Below are 15,986 nucleotides of genomic sequence, written 5' to 3'. Positions count from 1 at the left end.
CTGTTTGCAGATGAGCTATACCAGGGAGCAGATGAACATTTTGTCCTCAAAGATGAAGCATGAACAATGGGCAAGTATCAAGATTTGAGCAGGTTTGACAGGGGCCAAATTGTGATGGCGACTGGGTCAGACCATTTCTGCACTGATCAGTATTGATCAAAAGTGGTCCAAGGTAGAAACAGTGATGAACCAATGACAGGGTCACAGGTGGCCCAGCTCACTGATGCATGCAGGGAACAAAGATTCCACAGATGGGTTAACATAGCACAAACTGCCAAAAAAGTTCATGTTGGTTCTGACAGATACAAGTGCATCATAGTTTGCTGTGTATGGGACTGCATATGTGCAGACTGGTCATGTGCCCATCTGACCTCTGTCCATCATCAAAAGCACCAACAATGGACACAGAAACATAAGAACTGGACCATGGAGTGATGGAGGTAGTGGCCTGAACTGATGATCTTCTACATCATGGATCATGGGCGATCGTGGCTCAAGAGTTTGGAGTTTGCCTTGTAATCGGAAGGTTGCCAGTTCGAGCCCTAGTCGTTGTGTCCTTGGGCAAGACACTTCACCCGTTGCCTACTGGGGGTGGTCAGAGGGCCTGGTGGCGCCAGTGTCCGGCAGCCTCGCCTCTGTCAGTGCGCCCCAGGGTGGCTGTGGCTACAATGTAGCTTGCCATCACCAGTGTGTGACTGTGTGTGTGAATGGGTGGATGACTGGATGTGTAAAGCGCTATACAAATACAGGCCATTTACCATCACATGTATGACCAGGGCCCTATTTCAGGAAGCCGGTTTAGTGCAAACTCTGAGTAAGTACACCCTGAGTTAACGAAAACTCTGGGTTTTCGGTTTCACAAAGCGAGTTTAGATTAATTCTGAGTGAGTTACTATGACGACACACTCCGTGAAGCTAACCTGCCCCCTAGCAGGTTTACTTCAACTAACCCTGACCTTCTCTGCCTCTTTGTCGGAAACCTGACTGTAGGAAGTGTCAGACATGGCGTGCTCCTTCCTTGAAGAGCCAGTAGATGTTGAAGCCCAAATTCTCCGCAGAGCTCTCCGCCGGGAGAGAGTGATTAGAGCGCGTTTGGACATTTTATCATTTCCTGATGATTTCCTGTGTGAACGTTACCGTTTTTCAGCACAATCTATAATTCATTTGAATAACATCCTCAGGCCTAATATTGCTCATGTGACACATCGCGGACATCCTCTCAGTTCTGTACATATTATTTGTATTGCACTTCGGTTTTTTGCAAACGGGAGCTTTCTGTATAATATTGGTGACGCTGAGCACATTTCCAAGGCTACCGTCTGTCGGGCAGTCAGGAATGTTACAGTTGCACTGAAACGTCTCCTGCACTCGTTTGTGTTCCCCGGTCATAGACCCACAAGATTTATCAAAGAGGGATGCCACAAAATTGCAGGTAGCAGGATGAACAAAACTTAATTCATGATGTGGTGATATTTGAACTACTACTTACATTTTACATTTATTTTCAGGGTTCCCAGGCGTGATCGGCTGTATAGATGGCACTCACATTCCAATCATTGCTCCTTCAGTAAATGAAGGAGACTATGTGAACAGGAAGTCTTTCCACAGCATTAATGTACAGGTACATGGTTCCCTGTAGCATTTCAAACTAACAAATTATTTCATTATAGTAATGGATGCTAATTTGTGTTCTCTGCACTGTGAAGATCATCTGTGATGCTGCCAACATTATCACAAATGTGGAAGCCAACTGCTCAGCCTCTGTGAGTGGTGGTGGTGGAGGACCCCCACCTGTTTTTCGGGCCTCCGCTTTTTTTCTGTTGGCTATAACGGGTCACATTTGATCATACAGAGTAAGCAAATATGTACTTGTAATGTGCTCAGATAATTTCAACAAGTGCTTACAGAAAGGAAATTAATGTAGCCTCTAACTGCAATTGATTTACATCGGACAAACAGACCAAGCACTATGGCTCATAATACAATTACACCTTACCTGTTTGGACTATATTTTTATATTTCATTTTTACTTGCTGCCAGGAACGTTTGGGGCCTGTTGGGTTGCACCTGCGCTCACATCACATCACAAAATAAAATGTATGAAATAAAAAATAAAATAAAATAAAATAACGTGATAAATGGGTGGAAATCCCTAGATCAGTGTTTAAATTAACACTCATGCATTGACTCTGTCGGCTTTGTTTTGCCATGCATGCTCTCTTTCTTTTGCAGCTGTGGCTGTGTTACTTTTTTTCCGCGGAATTTGCATGTTATCGGCATATGCTGCCATCAGAATTTCGGCCTCAAGCGCTGTGAAATACATTGACCGCGCCTTCTTTCCCTCCGTCTCCATGGTGACTCGCTTGATCTGTGCTCCACTAATCAGGGCTTTATGTATCCTCGTGCGCGCGCTTAACTTGGGGTTAAAGCAACTCCGCGTTGACTGAACTAATTGTTATCAGCCTTTCTGAAACCGAATATTCCGAGTTGGACAGTTCGGGGTTACTCAACCCTGAGTATCGTTTTTCACTCTGAGTTTTCTAAACCGGCTTCCTGAAATAGGGCCCAGGTATGTGCATTAGCATCATCATCATCATTTTGCCCTTGAAGGAGGATTTAGAGGTCAAATGCACCATGATATTTTAAATGGTGTATATGGTATTTTCTGTGTTTAACATTTATAAGACTCATTATTTTTGAGTTAGAAGGCTTTTTGTCAAAAGTTAGCCTTGAAGACCTTGGTGGATGTAAGACCAATTTTAACAGACACACTAACAAAAACATAACCACCTTGGTCGAGGTAATGATTTCAGGGTGGTATACCAATCTGAAGCATCATCTTTATTAGTAATACCACTATAGACAAACAAGGACAGAGGTTTCCTGGAGATGTGCAGATTTAATATCGGAGATAGAAGTATCACATACACATCAAAAACTCTTTCTCTCAACTGGTTTCAGTATGAAGACTGTCATAAGTTATGAAAGGCTGCTCGGAAAGTTTTATTCATTCCATTCTGGACGATTCACTTTTTGACACAACTGTATTACTGAACATTATAGTGTAATTAAAAAAACAAAAAACAAAGCTACGAGTCAGCCAGTGCTGTCCACTTTAGACCCCTTTAGAGGTTTGTTTGTTTTGTTTTTTAAGCCTTTAAGTGTCCCTGCTCTTTCAAGTTCAAAAGTCCAGGTCAGGATGTGTTATCTGTTCTTCTTCTTGTCTTTCTTGCTCTTGCTCATGGAGCTCTGAGGAGTATTTCCGGAGAGGGCTGTAGCGTGGCCGCTGGACTTCAGATGGTCAAACAGCTTGTTTCTTGTGGAGAACTCGTTATTGCAAGTGACACAACGGAGGTTCACTTCCTTCTGGAGGTGGAAATGGAGATAAGTGATGAAAGTGACGATTGTTTTCTAACAACAAGTGCTGCATTTGAACTAATGAGACAGGGTGAAGCATGTCTCGCCACAGTTCTCACATAATAATTAGGATTTAATTAACAATATTGTACAAAAGTCTTGAGCCACATTTTATTTCTTTAAATTAGGAAATAATGCAAACATACAAGGAAATAAAGCATACAAGTAAAAAAAGTCTTCAGTGAAGAGTAGCTGAATCAACTCAAGGTTCAGATGCATCAGATCATCTCTTTGCTGAATTTTTAAGATAGGCGATATGGTGCTACTACTTTGATCTTCCACTAGCCCTGTTTCCTAAAAAGCTTTTAAGAACACAGTCCAATCCATGCTGAGATATGAGATATTTCCAGCTCTTTGGGGAATCACTTTGTTTCCAAAAATCCAGGGGTCTTTTTGCCTGTCAAGCTGTCATCTGTTTTTTGTAGATTGCAACATCTTTAGACACTGTTGCAAAAGTGCCTAAGGACGCCGTTTAAAATAGATTCTTTGCCAATTTATCTCTGCAGTGTCAATCCAACACTGCTTTATTGCGTGAGTTAGGTGCATACTTTCTTTTTTTGTTGGAATGGTTCATATTTTTCTAGAACATTAACAAACAAAAAAAATGTCTGAAGGTTCAGGTTCAAGGACTGGACTGAAAATGAGTGAAAAAATGTCTGAAGAAAAACTCTGAAAGACCTTCAGAAAATCTGTCTCCTTGAAAGCAAAGTATAAAGAAATGTGGGGCGGCTCAAGACTTTTACACAGTACAAGAAATATTTTTAAATAATCATCTGAATTCTGGATTTTACAAACCTCAGGAAACTGTTCTCCTGTGTGCTGCTTGACGTTCTTTGGTTTGTCTTTTCCTCCTCCCTTCTTTCCCTTCGTCTTCCCAGTGCTGCAGAGGTAACATTCACATCAAGGATACATTTAAAAAAAATAATAAAAAAATGTTATTACGCTGCACAATTTCACCTAGGAATTGGTTGGTTCCCTCCTCTATCGCACCAAGTTGAGCCCCACACATCCTCAATACAAATGACAGAGATTATTATTATATTATTTTTTTCTCTCCATTTCTTTTCGCCCATTTCTTTAACCCAGAATGAAAGAACAAACACTAACTGTCACATTGCTACAACATGCACATTATTGTAAAGGAAAGTACTCTTGAAGGAACACAACTCAATTCATTGTTCTGTTCATTTTGTCCATCATTTGGAAAGATTTTGGGCCATGGTGACATGCTGTCAGGGCTGGGCTATATCATACCGTTCACGGTAATACCGGTAATGTTGGGCAATGATAGGAAAATGAAACCTATCGTGCCTTTGTTTACATACGCGCATGGCGGAAAAAGTATGACGGCGGCGACGCAGAATGAGAACAGCGAAAGTGGATCGTTGAATGAAACTGATGAACCAGAAGTGGTTTGTAAAAATGCTGCAACTTCAGTGTGGAACTGGTTTAGCTTTCGTCCGTCAGATACACAACAAAGCACTATTTTTGGTAGAGCATGCTAGCGGGCCGTCGTTATTACCGTGTTTTTTGGAAAATACGGCACACTTAAAATCAATCCTTTGATTTTCTGACAATCGACAGTGCCCCTTATAATCCCGTGTGCCTTATGTATGAATTCTGGTTGTGTTTACTGACCTCGAAACGATTTTATGTACACGGCGCTCGAAAATCTGTCAAATGTTTCAGTACGACTTTGCTAAGCTACGAAGCCGCACCGCTTGATGGATTGTCGGAGCATTACTGCAGGCACCTCGCGGAGTGATACGTACTGTGCTTCAACATAATATTACCGTATTGTGTGTGTATAACCCCTTTTTAAGTTTTGTGGATATTATACATGGTTATGCTGAGAATATGTCGGCCAATTTCCACTGGAAATGCCTTTTTGGTTAAACTGTCAGCAAGGAATTTGCATTTGCACTGTTACATTTGTTATATAACTTTAATGCACATAAAAAACAGCTGCTTGTTTAAGTGAAAATACATTGATGGGGGTTTTTTTGCACTAATAAAGTTGAGGAGTTGTAAAGTATTTTGTCTAGTGTCAATTATACCGTCAGTTATATCATTATCGCAAATTTTCAAATGTATATCGTGATAAATATTTTGGGTCATGCTGTCCCCTCACTTTTAATAGACTTAACAGGTACTCGTGGCAGCTTTCAAACTAACTCAGAGTTCCTTGCTTCGTTAACTATTACACCACCTATCTCACTCACTCAAACACACACATATCAAATAAAGTGCTCAGGATAAAGTTTAAGGACAGTCTTGTAAGTATAAAAGCACTACAGGAATCTGACTCAAGAACCTCGGGAACAGGAACAACACCGCAGAGTTAACGAGCCATTTAGAAACAATCTGCAGCTAATCAAAAATTTGACATAAACATTAACAAGAGATTGTGCATGTAAGACTGAGAGCTCATATATTCAGCCATGTAGATCTATATATGTGTTAAACGGGTATTAATTTTACACCCTGCCAGGCCAAAAAAGTGAGAGCCTTACTCTGGGTGATTACTGCAGTGATTAATGTTTCGGCTGGTAGCAGGTCATTTAACAGCTTTAGCAGCTTCTTAATTCTTGCTGGACCAAGTTGTTCAAGATCCCCATGTTTTATGATCTGGCCGTTGCTGTGGCGATGGCTTGGGGAAATAAGGGAGCGGCCAAGAAGTAAAAACAACTCAGAAGATTGTTGAAACAACTCAAATTGAATTAAGAGCTGCCTGTGCGATATCAAAACCTGGAAGGGTAGTGCTGAAAGTGAGAGCATTTTCACTCCTACAATACGAAGTTTACTCAAGGGACAGGGACTGAACAGCTGTGTAACCTTAAGAAAACCATTTATCAGTGAGGCTAAAGGACACAAAAGGCTTCAGTTTGCCAGGGAGGATTAACACTGGACTCAATGGAAAAAAGTCATGTGGTCCAAGTCTAGATTTACCCTTTGTCAGATTGATTGGTGCATTAGAGTAAGGGGGCTACATTTAAGTAAGGGGGCTATATTTGTTCTTATGCATTATGTGTTAATTAGCGTGTGGTTTTGCCAGCAGATCAAAAAAAATAAAATTCTGAGAATTTTTTTCCACTCTTTGTTGTCGTCAGTTGTTTTTCTGGGACAAAAACAAAACAAGTAGCCGGACATGCACAGGAGGAATGAGTAGTTGTTGGCTGTGTTGACTCAACGTGTAGTTCCAAGGTCACATCATCTAACTACGTCAGGTTAAGGGTGCAGATTTCCCACTGGAGCATAAACCCCCAGAGGCGGATGAAGTGATGCACCCATCATGCCTAGCGTCTTGCTTCAGGTGGTCGGGTCTAGCTTCAGCAGTGAGGTCAGCTGACTACCTTAATAAACTGAATGACCACATTTTTTCCCACCATTACATTTTTCCTTTCCCTGATGGCACAGCTATACTACAAGATGGGAACGCCAGGATTAATCTGGCACATGAAACATGTCCAGATCTCACAGAGAATCTTTGGGATGTGCTAGAACCGACTTTACGCAGCAATCCGAATTTCCCGTTAATACAAGCTTTTGGTGAAAAAAATACACAAACAACAAAAATGAACAGCCATGCAGTGTATACCATCTTAGCTCAGGTTCTCAGCATGCTTCAACTTCAGCAAGACAGAAAAAAGAGAGAGACAGAGAGAGAGACAGAGAGACAGAGAGAGAGAAAACAACAAAACAAAAGCAACACTTGACCAGAAGACAGACCTAGAGACAGATAAGAAACCGAACTGACCTCTTGACCTCTGTGGGAGGTAGATCATCCTGCTTCTCAGGCTCCGTGGGGTCTGCTGCTGACTTCTTGGAGGCATCTTCCTCACAGGTGGTCAGTGCTGGTTCTTCCTCGTCTTCCTCCCCTGGAGCACTTTGCTATGGCATTGGAAAGAGAGGGCAGAAGTCTTCAGAAAGATTCAATTCACAAAACCAGGCAAGAACAACACAAGCGATGATGGTGATGATGGTACGCACTGGGGCCGCTTTCTGCTGTTTTCTTTTCCGCTTCTGTTTTTTGGACAGCCTACAGGAGTAGAAAGAGAGCTCAATAAAAACAACTCAACCTTTTTAATACGATGCATCACCAAGAAGTTAAACAATTAGTATGCTATTAAATGGACTAAATGGGAGCCAAGCGCCACTAAATGGATTGTTTTCACTTATTTGTGCATTCATATTTGTATTACCTCTCCTTTGCATTTTCTCCACACTGCCTGATTTTTACATTTCCTAATGGATTTCTGATTACATTATGCTTGCCAATCAGGGTAGCAGAACAGTAAAAATCAAGTTTTGAGAAGGAAAAAAGACATAAAAAAAATACAAAATTAAATATATACTTTTGCCTTGGCTTTTCCTCTTCCTCCTCTTCCCCCTCATTTTCATTCTCACTTCCCTCCAGATGCAAACCAAGTGCATCGTCTTCCTCCTCCAGCTGTTGCCTTAGCAAAGCCACCATCTCCCGATGCTTTTTAGACTTCTCGTGGTTTTTCATGCTGTGAAGAGGTGGTGAAGAAAGGGGGAGAAAAAATATAAAAAGCGTGATGCACACAGATAACAGTGATGACGCTGTTCAAACTCACCTGAGATATATATAAAACAAAGAAAAGTTGCAACCTTTTTGAGTGCAGTGCTGAAAAGGTAACGTTTCACACTCACGCTTTATCTGACTTGAAGGATTTGTCGCACGCTGGGCAGTACAGATCATCGTAATCGTCAATCGTCAGCTCGTCTCCATCCGGCTGCTCGGCCTCTGTGATTGAACATTTACATGCATTTAGTGTAGAGAGACAGCCAGCAAACAGGAGGCTTTACTGTACACAAGCTTTAAATCCTTAAAGTTGGATTAATGCTGCATTCCTTTTACCCTGAAAGTCGAGGAACCAGAGCTGACCATGTTCCAGTTATAGCCCTAGTCATAGCCAGAAAAACAGGCAGAGTTTTTTCTGTTTGATTTTTTTTTTTTTAAACCATTCTCCTATCAAAGTAGACCCTCTCAGTCATCACTGACAGCAGCTTTCTTCTGTTTTCCTTCATTAAAAAAAAGGCGCTGCAGCTCGTTCATGGAAAGAACATAGTTGGTTCTCTTTATGGCTCGTTTAGGGAGTCACAAATCACAACAGCACAGTACAGATTAAAATTCTACACTTGCTGCTGCCATCTTGGATTATAAAAGTCAGGGATTTTTGAGTGGGAACTTGGGATTTCGGACTTCCCATTTAATATGAACCACAGCATTAATGTTGATATAATATCAGCACCAATTGTATTTATTAGCACATTTATTTAAACTCAATATGCTTAAGACAAAAATCTAAAAACATACAAACCTGCAAGAGTTTAAGATGAAAACACAAAAAGTAAAATACAAAAAACACACACACATAATGTGTGTAAGTTATTAACAGCAAGCCTGTGATAATAAAAGTGGTTCCGTCTGTTTCTGAGTGTATGCACAGATTTGATTGACCTCAGGTTTGCAGGCAGCTTATTCCAAAGAACAGGACAAGACTCAGACAGTGTTCAGTTCCTGCTGTTCATGCCAGAAAACTGAGGAAAGTTGTGACTGGATATGCTTATTATCAGAGATTTTATAAAAGGAGGAGATCTAGCACACAAAGGCTCCTGAACTTGATCCTACATGGGATGGTGGTTGTCCCACTTTGCTCACAGACAGCCAATCGGCCACTGAATCAGCTGCCTGTGGTGGCAAAAAGTATTCAATGCATCAACAGTTTTCTAAGTAAATACATTTCTAAAGGTGCTATTGACATGAAATTTTCACCATATGTTAGTAACAACCCATCCAATTCACACATGCAAATAATTGGAGGTTTGATTCAAGTTTTTTGTAATAATGAGAAAAGACACAGGGAAGAAAGGAAGGAGCAATAAGGTGTGGAAAGTCATAACAGAAGCTGAAATCTATCAGCAATTACAAAGCAATCTTGCCACTTAGTGCAAATTATTATCAGCTGTTCAGTCCCAACTGATGGCTTATAAAAAAGATGTCTCATTACCAAGGTAATGAAACAAGAAACATCTCATGATGCGTAAAACCAGTGAGCTCTCACAAAACATACTGATAGCAGTATGTTTTGAAGGTTCCAGTGGGCACTGTTGGGGTTATAATCCAGAGGTGGAAAGAACACAATGTCATCATGAACCGACCATGGACAGATGTTCCCCGCAAGATGGACCAGGCTTAGAAGAGTTGTCCAAGAGCCAAGCACCACAAATACTGGGAGAGTACAGTCTGGTCAGATGAGACCAACATTGAACCCTTTGGATGCCATAACACACCATGTTTGGAAGTCAAAAGGCCCTGCATATCACCCCAAAAACACCATACCAACAGTGTAGTTTGGAGGTGGGAACATCACAGTGTGGGGCACTGGAACGCTTCATCTAATTGAAGAACGGATGAATGAAAAAATGTACCGGGACATTCTTGATAATAATCTGCTGCCATCTAGCAGGATGATGAAGATGAAACGAGGGTCGACGTTTCAGCGAGACAATAATCCCAAACACACAGCCAAGGAGACTCAACTGGTTTCAGAGAAAGAAAATAAAGCGGCTAGAATGGCCCAGCCAACCACCTGACCTGAATCCAATTTAAAAATCTATGGAAAGAGCTAAAGCTCAGAATTTATAGACGGGGCTCACGGAGCCTTCAGGATTTTAAAGATGTTTGTGTGGAAGAATGGGCCAAAGTCAATGCATGCGACTAGTTTCTCCATGCAGGAGGCATCTTGAAGGCTGCTAATATTCAGATGCTTGTCATATGCTCAACTATTGGAATATCTGTTCAGGACTCGACAGTAAACGATCAAAGCCAGCAATGAGCACAACCGAAAAACTCACAATTGGCAATTTAAAAATCTGATATTCTGATATAACAGTCGATTTTTTTCCCTGTCAGCCACACCAAACATCTGTAATTATTTATTTACTCTTTTATGCTCTACTGGGCTCGGGTCAACTGATTCTTGTGTTTGTGGCATTCCAATTGCGTGCCTAAAAACAGGGAAGTTTCAGAGTGGCCTCTAGTGGACAAACTGTGCAATATCAACACAATCATAACATGGTTAATATCTAATATCAGCTGATAATATCGGCCTGCCAATAAATTGGTTGGGCTCAACTGAACATGCAACAGCTGCATGCAGACAGTGTCACACCAATAAAAATGAACACATCACAGCCATTAATCATAAATCAGAAACAAACAAGACACAGTTTAAGGCTACGGCCGCTGCGACTGAGTCACCCCGAGTCGGCACTCATGATCACAGATGATCAGCCTCGCCGGCATTCGGTGAACTCTCTACTTCCGTTTTATGCAGCCGCAGCGGAAGGTGCACCGACTCCCGCTGAATTCACCACCAGCTGCGCCGCTGTTTCAATGCACGATTAGCCTTTCTTCAGGGTCGGCCGTAATACAAACATTATTCCAAGCGATACAATGTCGTCAGATAATGCAAAGGTCCTCATAAAAAATTCGCTCTATGACCTTTCGAGGCCATGCACTGATCTACAGCCCAGCCTTGGATTTCTCTAACTCATAAAAAAAAAAAAAAAAAGATGTATTGCATGTCACTGAACTGCACTAACTTTAATGACATTGGCTACAGTAACTGTTTACATTCCTACAATTATTTACTTTTTGATACAAGCAGCTTTGAGAAGACCATTCATTATTGTACTACTTGCCATATATCATTTAAAATATAAAAAACATAAAGCAAACAAGGAAATGCTTCCAGTATGTTGCAAAATCCGTGACTGTTTTCTCAGACATGGACTCGATATATGCTCGTGTCTCAGATGTAAAAAAAAACCCAACAAGAACAATAATAAAAAACTTCTTTTTTTCAGTATCTGCATCCAGCATCAGTTCATCCAACACTGCATTTACTGAAAACTTTACGCCCACACGACCAACACAGCTTTTTCCCTGCAGACTGCGCCTCAACCTTCATAGTTAAGGTAGCTGTGTTACATCACTTAGAACTCCTAGTCAAGTGCAGTTATGGGAGTAGCATGTCCAGTTCATCTGTATATGGATGTGTCCGTCTCTGATGTGCTGTTGAAGGTTGGAAAGTTAGAAAGCCTATAAACAGATGGGATAAATCCAGGTTTTAATTGGTCTACTGTTTACCAGTAAATGTGTCATCACTGTTTACATATTTGAGGGACCGCATGTTGTGTAGCTATGGAGCTGACCTTCTGAGGGCCCCTTTGTAGCTGCCGTTCGGCACGACAAAGTTGATGTCAAATTGACGTCATGTCTGCTGTCGCAAGCCGCAGTTTCTGCCGGTCGTGAACCTCTCGATTTTTGAAACCTAGCGTGTTGCGCCCTTGCCGCTGAGTTGCAGGCATGAGTGCGTGATTGTGTCGGTTTGTAATGATTTATCAGTGCAGAAGGTCAGAGACTGACACATTATACAGAAGTTGCTATAGTTCTAAAAGATCAGACTTAACTGCTCCCACACCAGAGCTGACACGAAGGTGTTGTCTGAGTAACGACACCTATCGTTCAGCAGAATACTGCAGCGATGAGCATTAATACTTGTTGCTGTGTGGTGACGTTACCGACGGCGTATGACATATAATGGGGACACAAGTGTGACATGAGAGAAGGTAACCCTTACCTCCACCTTCTTCGCTGTTCTTCTCCAGCTCCTCTTCCTCACTTTCAGATGCATCTCCAAACTCTTTTCCGTACTGAGCTTCTATCTGCTGCAGCTCCTTCTCGAGTTCAGACATGGCCGCCCAGCTCTGCTCCTTATACTCCTCTGCCAGTCTTGGATGGACATACAGAGCAGTGTCAGGAAGAAATTTTAAAAACAAAAACTCAAATCTGTCCCCAGCTACTCATCTTTTACTCACTTGGCCTGTTTGAGCTTCTGCTGCCGTCTCAGCTCCTCCACTTTCTTAATCTTCTCGGCATTCTGCTCCTCCACCAGTTTCCTGTGGGCCTGCACGCGGCGGTCGCGCTTACGCACAAAGGCCACCAGCTGTCGCACCAGATCGTTGCGCTCCTTTCGAGCTTTTTCTCGAGTCTTTTTGTTCTCCTTCTCCATGGCCCTCTTCTCCCAGCGGTTGGAGGCCTGCCTCGTATCGTACTCCTCCTTCCAAGCAAAGTTTTTGCGAGTGCAGAAGCTTTGCCAGTAGCCATAAAACACATGCACTACCTGCGATGCAAACACAGAGAAAGCAAGACTTGAAGAGCAGAACACAGATCTTTGTTTGTTTTACGCACGGGAAGTAGAAGCTAAAGGAAAACAAAAAAAAAACTGCTTTCTGTTTGAAACAGCTGCTGACGTGTGTTTTAAAGCCTTACGGTATCGTAATCACTCTGCGAGTCCCCGAAGGGAGGAAACTCCTCTTCCTCTTCCTCATCTTCCACCTTGCTGTGTTCCATCTCCTCCTTAACAATGGACTCAAAAAGATTCCTGTAAACGGTGTAAAAGCCCTAGGGAGAAAGGAAACAGTAAAAGAAAAAATCTGAGAGACACAAAGAATTTTCTTTCCCACAGTCCCTCAGGGCAGCGCTGCCAGAACGATCAGCGAATGCTGATGCAGTAGCTGGGTTCAGGGTCAAGGCAGGGGCATGCTGTGTAGGCTGAGATGGTACAGCAATATACTTCAGAGTCTACCCTGACCCTCTAGTTCATTGTCATAGCACAAATATTCCACTAGGGGTCAGTCTCGCTCATCAGACACCTTCAACAGCCATTAATGAGCGGTCCACTGAAGCACATTGAAGATGGGAAGATAAAGGATCTCAGATAAATCTCCATCATTAAAATTTACAGCTGTGATCTTTGATTCTAACAAACGACAATCAGCTGATACCACGATCGACCAAAAAACGAATTTGTAGTCTTCAAGTAGGATCTACTTTGATAGTGAACCCCAACTTGATTTGGACCAAGCACACATCAGTTTCATTTTAGACAACAGCGTAACCTCCAAGACTGCACATACAGCTGCATTCAGCTCCAGTGGTTCTTTGTCAAATATATATTTTGGAAATTGAGACAAAAAATATATAAATAAAAAGCCTTGGTAGAAATTTTAATGCTTGCTTTACCTTGGTTTCTTTTATTAATTCACTTTACTACTCTCTCCACACTTTGGCTACGTCCACGCTAGCCTGGATGAATTTGAAAACTGTGTTTTTGTCTGAAAACGCTGCGCGACCACACATCGTTTTCGGTCGTTTTCACAGAGTTGTGCGTCCACATTGAAACGGCCGAAAACGCTTACGTTCCAGTACTGCATATACGTGAAACGCAAGACGATTCAACCTACCTCATTCCTGTCTACCGTTTATTTACTTGCCGGCTCTTTGAAACGTCGCAGCAAAATGCTGAGGAAAAGCCCCGCGTTTTTTCAATGGACTAACAATGAGGTGGAGTTGTTGCTGTGAGTAACACAAAAGTACAAAGTTGCAAAAACGAAGACAATTAAAGAATTTGAAGAAAAGCTGTTATCTCAGGTGTGAGTGGTGCCACAGCTCCAGAGTTGAGTTTCTCTTCCAAATGGCCCCAAACAACTTATGTGGGATTTGTTTTGAGTTCCAGGGCATTTTTATTACAGCCATGGTTATCGCACATCCTATCGAGTTTATCTCACATGGTTTACGCTCCTGGTAAGCCTCACAAACTTAAGCCTTGAATATACTTTCAATATCCACGAGTCTGCAACGGTCTGCTTGGGTAAGAGTGACGTGATGTTTGTTGAGCGGTAAACACTAGGGTCCACATGGACTCCAGTAGACGCCATGTCTGCAGTAGAGTATAATGACAGCTTTAAAACAATTTCTTTTCACGCCCACCAACAGATGCAGCACAGAGAAAAAAAATTACATCATGTTGGCCGGTAGTGTTTTTTGCCTTATTGAATTTCCTACTTTTTTCAATACGCATTTTTATATTTCTGGTCAAAAAAACTAAATTGTGTTAAATAATCTGATGGCTTGAGGCAACACCACCCTTTGCACACGCGATCAAACCCACATATACCTTCTCGTCATCTCCGTAGCCTGAGTAACATGTGACCGTGAAGTACTGCAGCAGGTCAATGCTGTCGTCTTCATAATCCCCACTGAGCCCTCCTTTCAGCAAAGCCTCCCTGTGATTGTCATACCTGTAACACAGGAACAGCCAGAAGCACCAATACAATTTATCAAGTCTGCACAAACCAGTACAGCTCAGACTATGAGCAAGGCTCTGGAATCTGAGGGTCGCATTATTCGGACTGCCGTGTTTGTACGAACCAAGCTCTCTCCTGTGGGTCACTCAGGACGTCATAAGCTGCCTGAATCAACTTGAACTGCTCTGCTGCTTCCTCTGCATTGTCCAAGTTTTTATCTGAAAGTTTCAGAAGGAAAAAAAACAAACACTTTGTATTAGAGGGACTCCCTTGCCTAAAAGACTTATTGATAACCCCATGAAGCAGCAAATCATGATGGTGACATGTTGGTGCAAGAAACAAATAAAGAGATGAGAAATCCGACAAACACAACACAGTCTATAGCAGTGAATTCCTGCAGTGATGTCAGAAAAACACTCACAGCGATGTCACAGTTCTGAACTGACATCTTTTCCTGTTGTAAATGTTGTGATAACTATTTAAATGCTGTCCCTGACCCAACAGCCTAACTAAACAGGACTACAAATAAACTGAAAAGGGCAAACCCTCCCCGAAAACCAACTAAGACTAAACGGCTTAAATTGTAACTACAGTTTTTTAAGTATTCAAAAATTAGATTCTACGATAACTCAACATTAAATCCACTCCCACAATGCTAAATGTTATACACGTATATCTTAGAAGATGCTAACGTCTCAGTACCATTATTATACTGACAGGTTACTACCACTCACCAGGATGCCACTTCAAGGCCAATTTACGATAAGCTTTCTTCAAATCATCGTCTCCCGCGTCACGTTTCACACCCAACACTTCATAGTGACACTTCATTTTTAAGAGCAATCAAATAAACAGAATCAATGATCACGTTGTCCCAGGTGAGGTTAACGGTAGCATTCGACTAGCGACCGGCTGGCACACCCGCTGTATCTCTGAAAAAGTCAGACTTATTTAGCGGTAGCGACAGTAGTGTGATGTTAGCCCTTACATGTTTACTGTTTCTGTCACTTACAAACACCTTCTATATCTGAAGTTACTTTTAAACGCGTCTTGACACCGTAATACACACCACTGTGTGCGGGACTGTGTGAGCTGAAGCCGCTAAATCTCGCGAGATTTCTTCTTTGCTTCTTTCAAATACCAGTAAATTCAAAGGTGTGGCTGATCTTTGTTGCCCTCTATAGTTCAAACTTGATCTGTGATTTTTTTTTTCCAGACTCAGAAGTTGTTAATTAATGTTAAAAATAAATACAATAAATAAAATTAAAATTAAAATCCGACTTCTGGTGAAAAATACGTGAAGCATTCAAATCAAGTCCTTTCCGTTCATCACATTAGCAAATGCTGCAGGTTAGATTAGCCTTTCAGCATATGTTTTAATCCCCCCC

The 15,986-nt window shown here is 41.7% G+C and overlaps 1 protein-coding gene across 1 annotated transcript; it reads right to left on the bottom strand.

Annotated features, from left to right (window-relative positions):
- Positions 1-2,826: 2,826 nt before the first annotated feature.
- Positions 2,827-15,730, bottom strand: dnajc21 (DnaJ heat shock protein family (Hsp40) member C21). The gene is made up of 12 exons (XM_086300975.1): positions 15,333-15,730; positions 14,723-14,816; positions 14,469-14,592; positions 12,782-12,913; positions 12,328-12,632; positions 12,090-12,241; positions 8,092-8,185; positions 7,773-7,928; positions 7,408-7,456; positions 7,175-7,308; positions 4,213-4,297; positions 2,827-3,366 (listed from the first exon to the last, which is right to left on the bottom strand). The coding sequence occupies exons 1-12, from the start codon at positions 15,427-15,429 to the stop codon at positions 3,205-3,207; spliced, it is 1,584 nt and encodes a 527-aa protein (XP_086157101.1). The 5' UTR covers positions 15,430-15,730; the 3' UTR covers positions 2,827-3,204.
- Positions 15,731-15,986: the final 256 nt, after the last annotated feature.

The sequence above is a fragment of the Aulonocara sp. 'chitande type north' Nkhata Bay genome, linkage group LG7 (assembly GCF_057382095.1).
Source record: "Aulonocara sp. 'chitande type north' Nkhata Bay isolate Kocher_YH1m ecotype deep benthic linkage group LG7, A_spYH_male_GT1.1, whole genome shotgun sequence".
Taxonomy (NCBI): domain Eukaryota; kingdom Metazoa; phylum Chordata; class Actinopteri; order Cichliformes; family Cichlidae; genus Aulonocara; species Aulonocara sp. 'chitande type north' Nkhata Bay.
This window is presented reverse-complemented; position numbering and strand designations above follow the sequence as displayed.